The sequence below is a fragment of the Crinia signifera genome, chromosome 1 (genome assembly GCF_055691185.1).
Source record: "Crinia signifera chromosome 1, ASM5569118v1, whole genome shotgun sequence".
In the NCBI taxonomy this organism is placed as follows: Eukaryota; Metazoa; Chordata; class Amphibia; order Anura; family Myobatrachidae; genus Crinia; species Crinia signifera.
This window is the reverse complement of record NC_139217.1, coordinates 172,486,656-172,501,827: the sequence shown is the minus strand read 5'-3', so window position 1 is coordinate 172,501,827 and position 15,172 is coordinate 172,486,656. Positions and strand designations below refer to the sequence as shown.

General features: G+C 46.4%; 1 protein-coding gene across 1 annotated transcript in view; it reads right to left on the bottom strand.

Annotated features, from left to right (window-relative positions):
- DNAH6 (dynein axonemal heavy chain 6) overlaps window positions 1-15,172 on the bottom strand; it is a 270,855-nt gene that overhangs the window by 162,577 nt on the left and 93,106 nt on the right. The window contains 5 exon segments of the mRNA XM_083177142.1: window positions 3,183-3,320; window positions 3,730-3,891; window positions 12,101-12,256; window positions 13,495-13,620; window positions 15,021-15,134. Coding sequence (XP_083033268.1) covers window positions 3,183-3,320; window positions 3,730-3,891; window positions 12,101-12,256; window positions 13,495-13,620; window positions 15,021-15,134 — 696 coding nt within the window.

The following is a 15,172-nucleotide window of genomic DNA, read 5'->3' as shown; positions in this document are numbered from 1 at the left end:
CTTTTATACAGGGAGCCTACATCAGATTCTCCTTCATCCTTGCTTCTATTTGATAGGCTACTGAGCTGTTGCTGATTATCTTCTGTCCCTAATTTTAATGAGCTACTCAGGAGTCTCAATACAATCTTGGAGCCCTGTATTAACTCTTGGTGTACTGAAGATGGAGTGTTGGGACACGATCATAACCAGGAGACTGCTTCAAACAATGACTGATGGATTTAATCAGCTATTCACAAACCAGAGTGCAGAGACCGCCAAGGTAGCGTTCTAACTGGTGAACAGCCACCTCTACCAGAATCAGGTAGATCTACAAGTTGGCTCAGTAAGCAGCAAAATTCATGCTGGTATTCTGCTCACTGGAATCACGTTCAGTATTATTTCTGAGGGAATTTCAACAGAGTCCATTATGTATACTTACCTTCCACAGGGCTGGTGTAAGGCTTCCCAGCTCCTTAGGCAAAACTTCAACCTACTGTACTGCTCCACCATACTGCCACCAATACACACTTTCCAACCCCAGCCCCCCCAGGAAGGTGGTCAAGTCCCTTACTTTCTCTGGAGGCCTACCTTTGCCCCCACAACAGAGTGCAAGGAGGAAGGGGCAGCAATGGAGGTAAGTATGCCTCTAGGGAAAGTATAGAGGTGAGGTCTTTGAGGTTCTACTGTCACCACCTGCTTTAAGTACAAGGGTACTCATAAACATCCTTGATTTTTTTGTAGGCAGACTTAGTGGCGCCCCCCAGATCCCTGCGCCCTAGGCAGCTGCCTAAAACTGCCTAATGGTAGAGCCGGCCCTGACCTTCCACTGTCCCCCCTAACCAGGGCTATTTTTCAGCAGGCTCCAGCAGGAACTGAGGCCCTTATTCTAGTTCACTCTTTCTGACAAAATCTTTCTTAGATGGACAAAACCATGTGCACTGCAGATGGGCAGATTTAAAATGTGCAAAGAGAATTAGATTTTGGTGAGTCATTTTGTTTCTGTGCAGGGTAAATACTGGCTGCTTTATTTTTACACTGCAATATAGATCTCACTTTGAAGCAAAACCCCACCCAAATCTAATTCTCTCTGCACAAGTAACACCTGCCCCACCTGCAGTGCACATGGTTTTGTCCATCTAAGAAAGATTTTGTCAGAAAGAGTGAACTAGAATAAGGGCCTCAGTTCCTGCTGGAGCCTGCTGAAAAATAGCCCTGCCCCTAACCTTCCTTCCATGCAGCCTAACCCTAATCCTTACACCCAGCTGCCTAAGCCTAACCCTCCCACCCCTCTTCCTAGCATAAGTGCCTAGACCTAAACCCCTCAGAAAAACATAGTAACATTCAATTTATTATGCAGATACTGCGGCAGTCACACACTAAATATAGACATGCCACATATCATTTTAATCAGCAGCTTGTGCATTCTTATTCACTCCTATTTGCAAATTTAAGTTGAAAAGTAACATAATAGAAGTCCAGCAGACAGAGTCACACAAAGGCGTAACTAATATTGTGGCGCCTCCCTGCCAAAAAATTACCTTACCCCTCCGCATGCCGCCGCCGGCCCCGCATTCAGTCCGGCACCGCAGATAGCCTCCGGGCTCCGTCTCCTGCAGTAATGAAAAATGACACGACAAAATGGCTGCCCCCGTACAGCAGACAGTTTTTTTAGAGATGTTAGAGGAGGCGGCGGCTTCCTCTAGCATCCTTAAAAACTGTCTACTAATAGGGGGTAGCCATTTTGTCGTGTCATTTTTCATTACTGCGGAGCCCGGAGGCTATTTGCGGTGCCGGACTGAATGCGGTGGCGGCGACATGCGGAGGGGTAAGGGGGGGTCTGACCAGAGTGCCCGGGCACCGGGGGCGCCCCGCTGGCGCTTGCTCCCCCAAGCAGCCGCGGTGGCTTCCTTATGGTAGCTACGCCTCTGGAGTCACCTGTAACTCAGGTGTTATGTTTAACGTGACTTGTATCGCATGGAGCACAGGTTCTCAAACTTGGTCCTCAGGATCCCACACAGTGCATGTTTTGCAGGTCTGCTCACAGAATCATAAGTGAAATAATTATCTCCACCTGCTGATCTCTTTAAATGTGTCAATGAGTAATGAATGTACCTGTGCACCTGCTGGGTGACCTACAAAACGTGAACTGTGTGGGGTCCTGAGGACCGAGATTGGGAACCCCTGGCATAAAGATGTATGTGGACACATCTGTATTCAACAATGGCAACACCAATTCTGAAGGCTTATTCAATAGGGTGCGTGATGTAGATGTGCAATAATTTAGCAGAATTTTGATAAGCAGGAATAACGTGTCAAAGTAGTGATTTTCTTTTCCCATAGAAAAAGCATAAGTGGGGGCACAAACTTTTCCGCCTTGGGTTGTAAATTGCAGCGAAGCCCTTTCCAATTTTTTTCTGCCCTAAATTCAGTTGATATAACTTTTTCTGACACTTTCAGTATACCGTAAACTTTCAGAAAACAGTAAACTATGGGATAAAGTAATCTTTAGATGAAAGTGAGAAAAAACACAGAGTATCAGAACTTTTTTTGATTTCGAGCAACGCGGTTGACTGATGTAATCTTACTGTATCTATGCTTTTGGGGATTTGTCTCCAGTATATACTTTGGCAAGCATAATATTGACCATTTAGTGCCTCATGAATAGTTGGACATTTTGAACGTCAAAGGAACAGGTGCAAAATGTGTCGAAAAAAATACATAATTCTGTGAGTATGTTGAGCCTTGGGCATTTCAATGTGTGTCCATATCATTAACAGTAGCATACAGTATCTGAACAGTTTTCTTGTCGCACTTACCATGTAAAATTCAACTTAATACAGACACATAAAAATACAGTGAAATGTCATTAACTACAAACATCGAGGGATAAATGTAATAGGGTGTGAGTACCAGAAAGTGAGAGAATTTGGGAGAGTTTTCCCTTTTTTTTTTAAAGCGGCATTCAATTACTTGGCAAAATCAACCAGGATTTTCAGTATAAATGATTGCCGCTTTAAAAAATAAAAAAACTCTCCCAAAATCTCTCACTTTCTGGTCCTCACACTCTATTACATTTGGCCCCCATTGTCTTTTATTTTAAAAACAAATGTGAATATGTTTAGCTGTCATTAATATAATATATGTGATTTCAGCAGACACATATGATGTACTGTAGGTAAAAACAGAAACACAATCCAGGTTACCTTTGCCGCTTTGGCATTCCTTATTGTTATTAGCTGTTGGGCTATTACAGAAAGAACTTCAATGTCAATTCGATTAAATTCATCAAAACAACACCACGCTCCAGACTGGGCCAACCCGCTGAAGAAACGACCCATCATCTGCAGAAGAAAATATGAAAAGATTTGTCCTGCTCTTAGGCTTCCAGTGATAAGTTTCTTATTTGCATATGTATATTTAATGAACAATATATCTACACAAGGGCATAACTACCATAGGTGCAAGGGGTGCAGCTGCTATGGGGCCCAGTCCTGAAGGGCGCCCTTCTTTACTGTATAAGTTATATGTGCCATTTACATTAATCACTATTGCTGGTACATAGGGCCCCTTACAAAATTTTGCTATGGGGCCTACGAATATCTAGTTATGCCCCAATCTATATAATATTATTTTTGGGAGACAAAAAATACTGTATGCTGTTACAGCTACAGCCAACAAATAAACTCTTCTCAAATTATGAAATGTTATATAATATTGTATATACGGTACAGTTCCTCCAAGTCTGCATACCTTATAGTCCAGCCCATCAGAACAGTTGAACACTACACACTGTATAGCAAGGGCCTTGGCCAGATCTTTCGTGGTCTCGGTTTTCCCGGTGCCTGCAGGTCCAGCAGGGGCTCCACCGAGATCCAGCTGCAGAGCACCCATGAGACATAGATAGCATCGGTCCTTGAGTAGGGAAGCACATTGCACTGTATTAATAACCATTGCCAATATAAGCAGTTTTATCAAGAAGCATCTGGTTGCAATATAAAGACTAAGGAGTAGATCTCCTAAAGCTTCTCATCATGAAAAGTGGAAGTGTTGCCCATAGCAACCATTCAGGTTCTAGCTATCCTTTCTATATTACAATCTTGGTTGTTGCTATGGGTATCACCGCCACTTGTCTGTTTTAGAAGCTTTAGTAAATCTACCCCTAACAGACCAAAATGAACAGAAAAGGGGGTATTTTCCTGCAGTATTAGGAAAGAGACAAACCATTGTATATTGCAAAGATGGTCCAGTAACTAAAGGCCTTTGCTTTTGTTTTGTAAAACAAATTGTTCCAATTAATAGTAAGGAAACTTGACTGAGTTGAGGAATGTTAAAGGGAATCAATCACCATGAATTAATGTGGTTGTACAGTTGCATTAAATTTACCATAGTACCATCACAGCTTATAAATAGTTCTATTTGTGGATTAAGCGCCCGAGACAGCTTTGTGTTTGTAAACTAAGGCAGATTTCCACATCTATACAACAACAACGCCATCATCCTTCTGGTGGAGATAGTAGCCATAATCATCATCAACAGTGTCACGTACAGTATGTGTGCCAGCCACATCTTTGGCGCAAAAGATTTGTCTTATGCTGGACAGAGCTTTCAAACGCACGTTGCTGAATAACTGCTGACTCCAAGCTGACACCCAGCCAGTCAGATTTGGATATATGAAAGGTTTACTGTATATGCCTCTAAATTGCTCTAAATTGCGAAGCCTGGAAAAGAGATGCAGGTGATCGGCAAGGTATGCATTCATTAGATCTACAGTGTCTAGGTCGACAGACATAAGGTCGACCCCTATTGGTCGACATGGTCAAAAGGTCGAAATGGTTAAAAGGTCAACATGAAAAAAGTCAAAAGGTCGATATTGTTACGCTGCCTGAGGAGGCACCACGTGGTAATCCGGGCCCGGAGGCGTACTGGTCAGGCGTGAGCCTGTGGCTGAGACCGCTGTTTAGGACGGCCGCAGCGAACCCTGCACTCACTCTGTTGAGTCCCCCGGGTAGATGGAATGCCCCTGCAGAGAGCTAGGCTTCGCCTGTAGCCGCCGCGTCCGAAGGAGCTGGTTAAGCCGGCTCCGACCCCGATGCAGCCAGGTGTTAAGAGGTGACAAAGGGCAAGCGATCACCAGAGGGGAGCTCAAGAGGACAACTAGCTACCGGACCTAGCTGAGAAGGGACCCCTGACTGACCGGCACCAGGCCAAAGACGGGTTGTGCGACCTAGTCACAGACACAATGAGGACGGGGAACACTGAATGAAAACACAAGGAAAACAGGGTTCCCCAAAGCAGGGTATAGATGGAAAACGGGGACTCCCCTGCCTAAGGAAACTAAGGGCGCAAGAAGAAAGGCCCAGGAGGGAAATGGATAGAACGGACACAAGGGAGGTCCCACGGAAGCGCCGGGGTCACGGCGGACCCAATGACAGAAATAAAGAATAACCAGGCTCCAAAGGAGCACTTACGTGGCCCACCAAGGAATTGAAGATGTGAAACCAACGCAGCCTCCTGCCAGGGATGAGATGGAGCAACCACTGGAAAACAGGGAATACAAAGCAACAGGAATATCCAGGAATCAGATGCTGGAACAAGCAGACGGATACCAGGACTGGAGCAGACCGACAAGCAGCAACTCCAGGGACCGGATACATAAGCTGAAAGCTATAACCGGCACCATCTTGGAGGTGTGAATCCCTTAAGAGGGATAGACCTGCCAATCAGCAGACGCCGCTGCTCAATCCTGCCCCCAGTTCCAGCGTGGGATCAGGTGGCCGAGCGTGACGTCCGCGGCGTCCCCTGTTGCCTAGCAACCTCCCTGCGGCTGCAGGGGAATGCCGGGACCTAAAGCCTGCGTCACCCTGCCGGGCGGAAGTGGTCAGAGGGGGCTCGGCATTGCAGGGCGGAAGTGCCGTGTGCACCCTCCGTGCACCGGCCTTCCGTCGCCGCGACCCCCGCTCCGGGGGGTGAACAGCACCTGCGTCCCCCTGCCGAGTGGACGCCATCCATGGAGGACCGGCGGTGCAGGGCGGAAGCGCCGCGTGCACCCTCCGTGCACCGGACACCCGCCGCCGCAACCCCCGCTCCCGGGAGCTGACAGTACCCCCCCCTTGAGGAGGGGTTAAAAAAACCCTACCACCGGGTTTATGAGGAAACTCTTGAAAGAATTTTCTTTTGAGATCAGGGGCATGCAAATCCCTATCGGGAATCCAGGATCTCTCCTCTGGACCGTAACCTCTCCAATGAATCAAAAATCGGAGAGAGCCTCTAACAATCTTAGAATCCAGAATTTTCTCTACGAGAAATTCTTGTTGACCCTGTACCACCACTGGAGAAGGAGCAGCGTTGATCTTGCGAGGAAATCTCTGGGAGAAAAATACCGGCTTAAGAAGGGATGCATGAAATGTGTTGGATATCCTGAGGGATTTAGGTAGCAAGAGACGAAATGCCACCGGATTAACCCTCTTGATAATCCGGAAAGGACCAATAAACCTGGGCCCTAGCCTAGCCGAAGGTTGATGAAGTTTGATATTTCGGGTGGATAACCACACCCAATCACCGACCTTAAATGGACAAGGCCTTCTGGATTTATCGGCAAAAACATTCTCTTTAAAAGCCGTCTCCTTGAGGACAACATGAATTTTCCTCCATAAGATCCTGAGGCGAGAAGCAGCAGAGGAGGGAGACTTTACAGCTTCTGGTCCTAGAGAGTTGGCTCGAGGATGAAACCCAAATACTGCAAAGAAGGGTGACGTTCTAGAGGCAGAATGGTATGCGTTATTATACGCAAATTCCGCTAAAGGAAGAACGTTGACCCAGTCATCTTGTAATTTCGAAACAAAACACCGCAGGTATTGCTTGAGTGACTGATTTAAACGCTCAGTCTGCCCGTTAGACTGGGGATGAAATGCAGAGGTCAAACTGGTCTTAATCTTGAGAGAAGAACAGAAGAGTCTCCAAAACTGCGCCACGAACTGTGGACCTCAGTCAGAGACAATATCCGTAGGCAGTCCGTGAAGCCTAAAAATGTGTTGTACAAACAAATCGACCAGTTGTTTTGCAGATGGCAACTGCTTTAGAGGTACAAAATGTGCCATTTTCGAAAATCTGTCAATGACCACCCATATAACCTGACAGTTAGAAGAAACAGGAAGACTTACTACGAAGTCCATGGCTATATGAGACCAGGGCCTAGAGGGAATGGCTAAAGGAAGAAGTTCCCCAAAAGGCCGAGAGCGAGGTACCTTATGCCGGGCACAAGTTGGGCAAGACAGCACGAATTCTTTGGTGTCGCGAGACATACTAGGCCACCAAACCACACGAGACAACAGGTCTAATGTTTTGAACACTCCTGGATGTCCAGAAATCCTAGAGTCATGGACCTCCGTCAAAACCCTCCATCGCAAAGACTCAGGAACAAACAGACGAGCGGGTGGAGTTTGGGCAGGAGCCTGACTCTGCGCTTGACGTACCAGACCCTCCAAGGTCTGATTGAGTCCTACCCGAATACAAGATGAAGGAAGAATTGGAGCTTTGCTAGTTGAACTTTCGTGTTGAGGAAGAAAGCACCGAGAAAGAGCATCTGCTCGTGCGTTTTTCGACCCTGGCCTATAAGTGATAACAAAGTTAAAGCGCATGAAAAACAAGGCCCAACGCGCCTGCCGAGCATTGAGTCTCTTAGCTGTCTCAATATACTGTAAGTTCTTATGATCAGTAAGTACTAAGACCTGATGAACAGCTCCTTCCAACCAATGGCGCCATTCTTCAAAGGCCCACTTGATGGCTAGTAGCTCTCTGTTCCCAACGTCGTAGTTGGCTTCAGCTGAAGAAAATTTCTTCGACATGTACGCACAAGGATACAGGTCAACGGCATCAAGCTCTCCCTGAGACAGAACAGCTCCAGCCCCCACCTCGGAGGCATCCACCTCCACAATGAAGGGGAGGTTGGGATCAGGATGTTTGAGGATGGGAGCCGTGATAAACGCTTGTTTGAGTGTCTCAAAAGCTTGCTCCGCTTGGGGCGACCACCTGGACGGATCAGCTCCTTTCCTGGTCAATGCAACCAAAGGCGCTACAATGGTAGAAAAGGAATGAATAAAACGCCTGTAATAGTTTGCAAAACCTAAGAAGCGTTGGACCGCCTTTAAATTAGTGGGTCGGGGCCAATCCAGTATGGCTTGGACTTTCGTGGGATCCATTTGAAATCCTTTGGAAGAAATGATATACCCCAGAAAGGCCACCTGAGCAACTTCGAACTCACACTTCTCAGTTTTGGCAAACAGCTGGTTCTCTCGTAATCTTTGAAGTACCTGCCTGACTTGAGTTCTATGAGAAACGATATTTGGTGAAAAAATCAAGATGTCGTCTAAATAAACGACCACAAATGCGCCTAAAAAATCCCGCAGAACGTCATTGATGAAATCTTGGAACACAGCGGGCGCATTAGAAAGACCAAAAGGCATCACCAAGTACTCATAGTGCCCAGTCTGAGTACTGAAGGCTGTCTTCCATTCGTCGCCTTCCTTGATTCTGATGAGATTGTAAGCTCCTCTGAGATCAATCTTGGTGAAGATGGTGGCTGACCGTAATTGATCGAAGAGTACAGAGATCAAGGGAAGGGGATAGGTATTTTTTATGGTGATTTTATTGAGCGCTCGGAAATCAATGCACGGCCTAAGGGAGCCGTCTTTTTTTCCCACAAAAAAGAAACCGGCACTAAGTGGTGACTTGGAAGGCCGGATGAACCCTTTCTTAAGACTTTCTTGCACATATTCATCCATGGCCTTGGTCTCGGGAATGGACAGGGCGTACAGTCTCCCTTTGGGAAAAGAAGCATTGGGTAGCAGCTTTATGGCACAATCGTAGGGACGATGTGGAGGAAGACCATCAGCTTTCCCTTTAGAAAAAAACAACGGCAAATTCCTGATAGGGAACCGGAATTTCGGAGAAAGATACAGATGCCTGAAGCAATGAAGGCTTGAGACAATGTTTAGAGCACTGAGGGCTCCAACGAGCTATCTCTCCAGTATTCCAATCAATAGAAGGATTATGTTTTTCCAGCCAGGGGTGACCCAATACTAAGGGAACAGCCGGGCATGAGGTTAACAAAAACGAAATCTCTTCAGAGTGAAATAGACCCACCGTTAACGATAACGAAGGGGTTTGGAACGAAATTACCCCATTGGATAGAACATTTCCATCCAAACCCCGTAAAGAGATACACTGTTCGAGCTTAAAGAAGGGAATCCCAAGCTTCTGCGCTAAGGAACAGTCAAAAAAATTCCCTGCTGCCCCACTATCAATGAATGCGGAACAAGAAAAATGGATATTGTTAAAAGAAAAACTACAGGGAACTAGTAACGAATTACGAGAGGAAAAAAGCTGCAGGCCTAAGTGAACCCTCTCCTCGATCACTTGGCCTGGGCTTTTACTGGCCTGTTAGGACAGTTACGGAGAAGGTGTCCTTTCCCTCCACAGTATAAACAAAGACCGGAACTTAACCGACGGGCTCTTTCTTCTGGGGAAATTCTAACTGCTCCCAACTGCATGGGCTCTTCAGAATCCTCAGGGCCATAGAGACAAAGGGAATGGGACGTGCCTGAGTACCTCGTTCAGATCTCCGTTCACGGAGTCGTCGGTCGATTTTAATGGTTAACTCCATGAGTTTATCTAGGGAGGTGGGAACCGGGTATTGAATGAGGCTGTCTTTGATGGCATCAGACAGACCACATCGAAACTGACTCCATAAGGCTGGGTCATTCCAACCACAATCGTTGGACCAGCGACGGAATTCGGTACAGTAGACCTCTGCTGGGTCCTTACCTTGCTTGAGGGCCCGTAAGTGGGTCTCAGCCGAAGCCTCCCTGTCAGGGTCATCATAAAGAAGACCCAACGAACTAAAAAAGTTATCTACAGAAGATAAAGCCGGGCTGTCGGAAGGCAAACCAAAGGCCCAGGTTTGAGGATCCCCCTGTAAGAGAGATATCACCAACCCTACCCGCTGGGTCTCGGAGCCCGAGGACCGAGGCCTGAGACGGAAATATAGTTTACAACTTTCTCGGAAGTTATAAAAATCCCTCCTGTTTCCAGAGAAGCGGTCTGGTAGATTCGCCTTAGGCTCGGGAACCCCTGGATCAGGAGGACGGACCCTTTGTTCCTGATAGGCCACTTTCAAGGATAACTCTCTAACCATTTGGGTTAACCCCTGGAGTTGATCAGAGAACGTTTGCGGAGTTGGATTCATGATACCAGAAGAGAAACAAACGGACTAAACCAAAAGAGGCAACGCACCTCAACCAATGCGACAGAAATCACAGAAAAAGAGTTTATAAGAGGAACTCTAATAAAACTAGTTGAGGCCGGTTATAATGTTACGCTGCCTGAGGAGGCACCACGTGGTAATCCGGGCCCAGAGGCGTACTGGTCAGGCGTGAGCCTGTGGCTGAGACCACTGTTTAGGACGGCCGCAGCGAACCCTGCACTCACTCTGTTGAGTCCCCCGGGTAGATGGAATGCCCCTGCAGAGAGCTAGGCTTCGCCTGTAGCCGCCGCGTCCGAAGGAGCTGGTTAAGCCGGCTCCGACCCCGATGCAGCCAGGTGTTAAGAGGTGACAAAGGGCAAGCGATCACCAGAGGGGAGCTCAAGAGGACAACTAGCTACCGGACCTAGCTGAGAAGGGACCCCTGACTGACCGGCACCAGGCCAAAGACGGGTTGTGCGACCTAGTCACAGACACAATGAGGACGGGGAACACTGAATGAAAACACAAGGAAAAAAGGGTTCCCCAAAGCAGGGTATAGATGGAAAACGGGGACTCCCCTGCCTAAGGAAACTAAGGGCGCAAGAAGAAAGGCCCAGGAGGGAAATGGATAGAACGGACACAAGGGAGGTCCCACGGAAGGGCCGGGGTCACGGCGGACCCAATGACAGAAATAAAGAATAACCAGGCTCCAAAGGAGCACTTACGTGGCCCACCAAGGAATGGAAGATGTGAAACCAACGCAGCCTCCTGCCAGGGATGAGATGGAGCAACCACTGGAAAACAGGGAATACAAAGCAACAGGAATATCCAGGAATCAGATGCTGGAACAAGCAGACGGATACCAGGACTGGAGCAGACCGACAAGCAGCAACTCCAGGGACCGGATACATAAGCTGAAAGCTATAACCGGCGCCATCTTGGAGGTGTGAATCCCTTAAGAGGGATAGACCTGCCAATCAGCAGACGCCGCTGCTCAATCCTGCCCCCAGTTCCAGCGTGGGATCAGGTGGCCGAGCGTGACGTCCGCGGCGTCCCCTGTTGCCTAGCAACCTCCCTGCGGCTGCAGGGGAACGCCGGGACCTAAATCCTGCGCCACCCTGCCGGGTGGAAGTGGTCAGAGGGGGCTCGGCATTGCAGGGCGGAAGTGCCGTGTGCACCCTCCGTGCACCGGCCTTCCGTCGCCGCGACCCCCGCTCCTGGGGGTGAACAGCACCTGCGTCCCCCTGCCGAGTGGACGCCATCCATGGAGGACCGGCGGTGCAGGGCGGAAGCGCCGCGTGCACCCTCCGTGCACCGGACACCCGCCGCCGCAACCCCCGCTCCCGGGAGCTGACAGATATGAGATTTTGACATTGACATTGTAGATCTAATATACCATAACCGGGAGGCAATGTGGTTGGGTGCACACTAGTTGCATCATTAGGCTCCACCCACTGAGTGATACTGACACACTTTACTCTTATTTGTATACTGAGGTGTGGACCAAAATGATACATCTTCATAGAAACACTTTACTAGGCTACGCCCCCTCGGTGAGGACAAGGGTTCCTTATGCAAGAGGGTTGCGCAAATCCCGGAGGGCTGCAACGTTCAGTTGTCTCCGGTAGGTTCCAGTGGAGAAGACAAGCATAGTCAATACTCAGCAGTAGCATCCACTTTGTGGGCAGAATCAATTCAGAACAATGCTGTTCACCAATCTGCTATGAACTAGGGAAATCTCTGCCATACTAGAGAGAATGAATAGGCTGCATTGTTGTAAACATTGATTCAGCCAACAACAGTGTGGTCTTATTTGTGTGCAAATAATTTAAATACAATAAAATAACTTTAACTGTTCTTAAATCAGGAAAATATTCTTACAGTTAGAGGTGTTATCACCAGCCGAGGGCAAGCACCAAGGTACTCATATGCATATGTATACTGAGACAAAGCCATCCGGGCCACACAGTTGTCAAGATCTAGGTCCCAATAGTAGCGTAATTGTCTCTGCCATTCAAAACTGTCAATGCTGCTAACCTAAATTGGGGAGAAACAAAAATGTTAATATATATACACATGGAAAAAAAAATCATAAATGGCTTTAACAATATTTTCCCCTATTTGGAACGGCTCCATTTTTATTAATTTTTTGAATTAAATTATACGCCTAAGGCCCCCGACGGATTGGGATGATAATTCGGACCAAATCTCATGTGTTTGACATCCTGTCTGACCCGAAGCATGGTCCCATGCACATCAGATTGGAGTTGGGAGGTCGGACAGGCTGCACATAAGATAAATCTTATGTGCAGCCCAGAGCCGGACAGGGGCACTGCTGGCCAGCGAGGGGACAAAGAGAAACGAGTAGGGGGAGCTGGGTGTTGATCAATTTTAATACAAAAACCCATACAAATGAAGGTGCAGCCACTGATTCAGCATACGCCCAAATGGGAGTGGCTTCCCATTCATTTGTATGGGTTTTTTTGTTTTTTGCAGCTTGGCTCCCGGCTTCTAGCTCCCCCTGCCTGGTTCTCCACAACACCCACCCCCTACCAGGGAATTGCATGTGATACATTGTGAATAAACTCTCAGAAACTCAAACTCTGATTATTGCTATCTCTGTTGGAAACAATCAAACCTACTCCTTCTTGACAAGAAGCCACCATTTGTGGGTGTCACTTGGTCGTTCTGGGAGTGTCAGGAAAAACGCAGGTGTGCCCAAGCATTTTTGGTGAGTGTGATATCAGCTCCAGCCTCATTCAGCCTGTTTCTATCACACAGTAGGTTCTCGGGTTACGCAGAGACTGGGAAAATCATCTCAATGGTGTGTGAGTTGCGAATGGATTTGTAGCTAGCCACTAAACAGCATGATTTTTGTAAGCCATTTGCAGACTTGCACAGGGTGGGTTTTCACTCTGTTTCAGGGCTATGCTACATCACCCAGCAGCAATCAGGTCTGGATATCCCCCAATGTGTCAACAGTATTATAAAGTAGCTAACATCTTCATCAACATGTGATTTACTTGTCTGTGCAATAAGATGTATTCATTGCAACAATTTCATTCAAAAGAAAGGAACTTAACAATATCATTGCAACCGAATAAATATAAAATGAATTAGTGATGGGCCAATAAGGCTATTACTGTTAACATTTCATTAAGCCTTTTATTGCAACCAGTTAAAAATGTATATTTTTGATCCAAAGGCAGTTGATTAATTAATGTACAGTATGGACCGGTAATCCGCTTACATGCCCAGCCAGAAGGTAAGATTACCTGGTCCTTCACAAGGTCACTGACAATGTCCCGCGCATGAACATCAATTGTTATCAGAGCGGTTATGATGTTTCTGTGCAAGGCAGGAAGCTGACCTCGGACAAGTGCAGCTAGAGCATTCAGTCTCTATATGTAGAAAGAAGAGTACACAATATGAACATAATACTACTAGTAAGCCTGCTCAAAGCAAAAGCTTCGAAAGCTAGTCTGCTACCTTCTGTGTTTGTGCATGTGTGAGAAAGAGATGTAGTTTCACTCTCTGCCAGCAGATGGCAGTGTTTCAGAGACTCACGGACACTAGACATATATATAGATGATAATGAAAATTTATGTTTTTCTATTTTACATAATTTGGCATATGCATAATGCACAATATACAGTATATCAGATTATAGAAATACATAAAAAGAAGAAACGTGTAACTGACAAATGGACAATGGTGCATCATTCACAAAATTCAAAGGAATGCAACTAAAGGCTGATGTATTGTGTCCATGGCAATGGGTCTTTCACAGTAAACCGCAGTGGACATATTTGGCTATTAGTGCCAGGATGCTGTCATTATGTTGGCATTTACTATGGCATTTACTTGACAATTTCTATATAAACATTACTGACATACTGTAGAACATGGTCCACATCTGCAGCATCTGCAGAAGTATAATGTCAACATACTGTATAGACAGGTGGATGAGCGTGAGGATGTGGCAGTGGAGGGTTAGGGTAAAGCAATGGGTGGGATAGCATTAGGGTAGGCACTAGGGGAAAGGTCATGGTTAGGCTGTGGATATGGATGACAGGGTTAGGCACTAGGGGAAAGGTCAAGGTTAGGTTGTGGGAAGGAATGTTAGGATTAGGCACCAGGGGGAGGGCTAGGGATACTCACATTAAGTGTAAATATGGTCATATAACTATGTTACTTATATGACATCCATAATAATAAAGAATGTACCCATTGATTAGTGCAGCAATAACCCACATTATTGAAAGTTAACTCAGGTCATGGCTCAGTGTGAAAGGGCCCCTGAAAAATATCCCTGGTCCAGTTACAAAGAGTATTTATCCCAGATAGCTTTCAGGGTTGGACAGGGAAAGGACCTGGATTATGGGGATAGTGTGAATGGGTAACCTGGGTCATCCGTCTCAAGTCCCGTTAACACCTTATGGAGAGCTAGCCCACGGATGCTTGAAGATGATGTCATCAGCAATAACTTAACCATTGATTTAAAGAAGGTATTTTGCTATTTTTCGATAAACCTGTGAAGTGCGGATGTGTGTCTCCACTTCCCTTTGCATAAAATACTTAGCATGCTCTGATTCTCTGGCACATACAGAAGTACACATTGTAGTCATGTTAGGAAAACAGCTGCATAAAACAGACAATACAGTAATAGTAAGAGAGACATAGCACAAATCTGCAAGCCAACATTGTGAATAGAAATTCATGCCCATTTTTTACAAAACAAATATCAGTTCTTAACTACATTTTTCCTTTCTCACAGCTACTACTGTAATGTAGAACATACCTCAAAATTCACTTTTTCAAACTCTACGACTGAACTCTGGTTTTCCTCACCCTCTCCTTCAAGACAGTGTGTTAGATCTCTGCACCACATGAGTTGTGAAATTGTTAAGACCACCTACAAGGAAAGAAACAAATGTTCAGAGATAAAGCAGT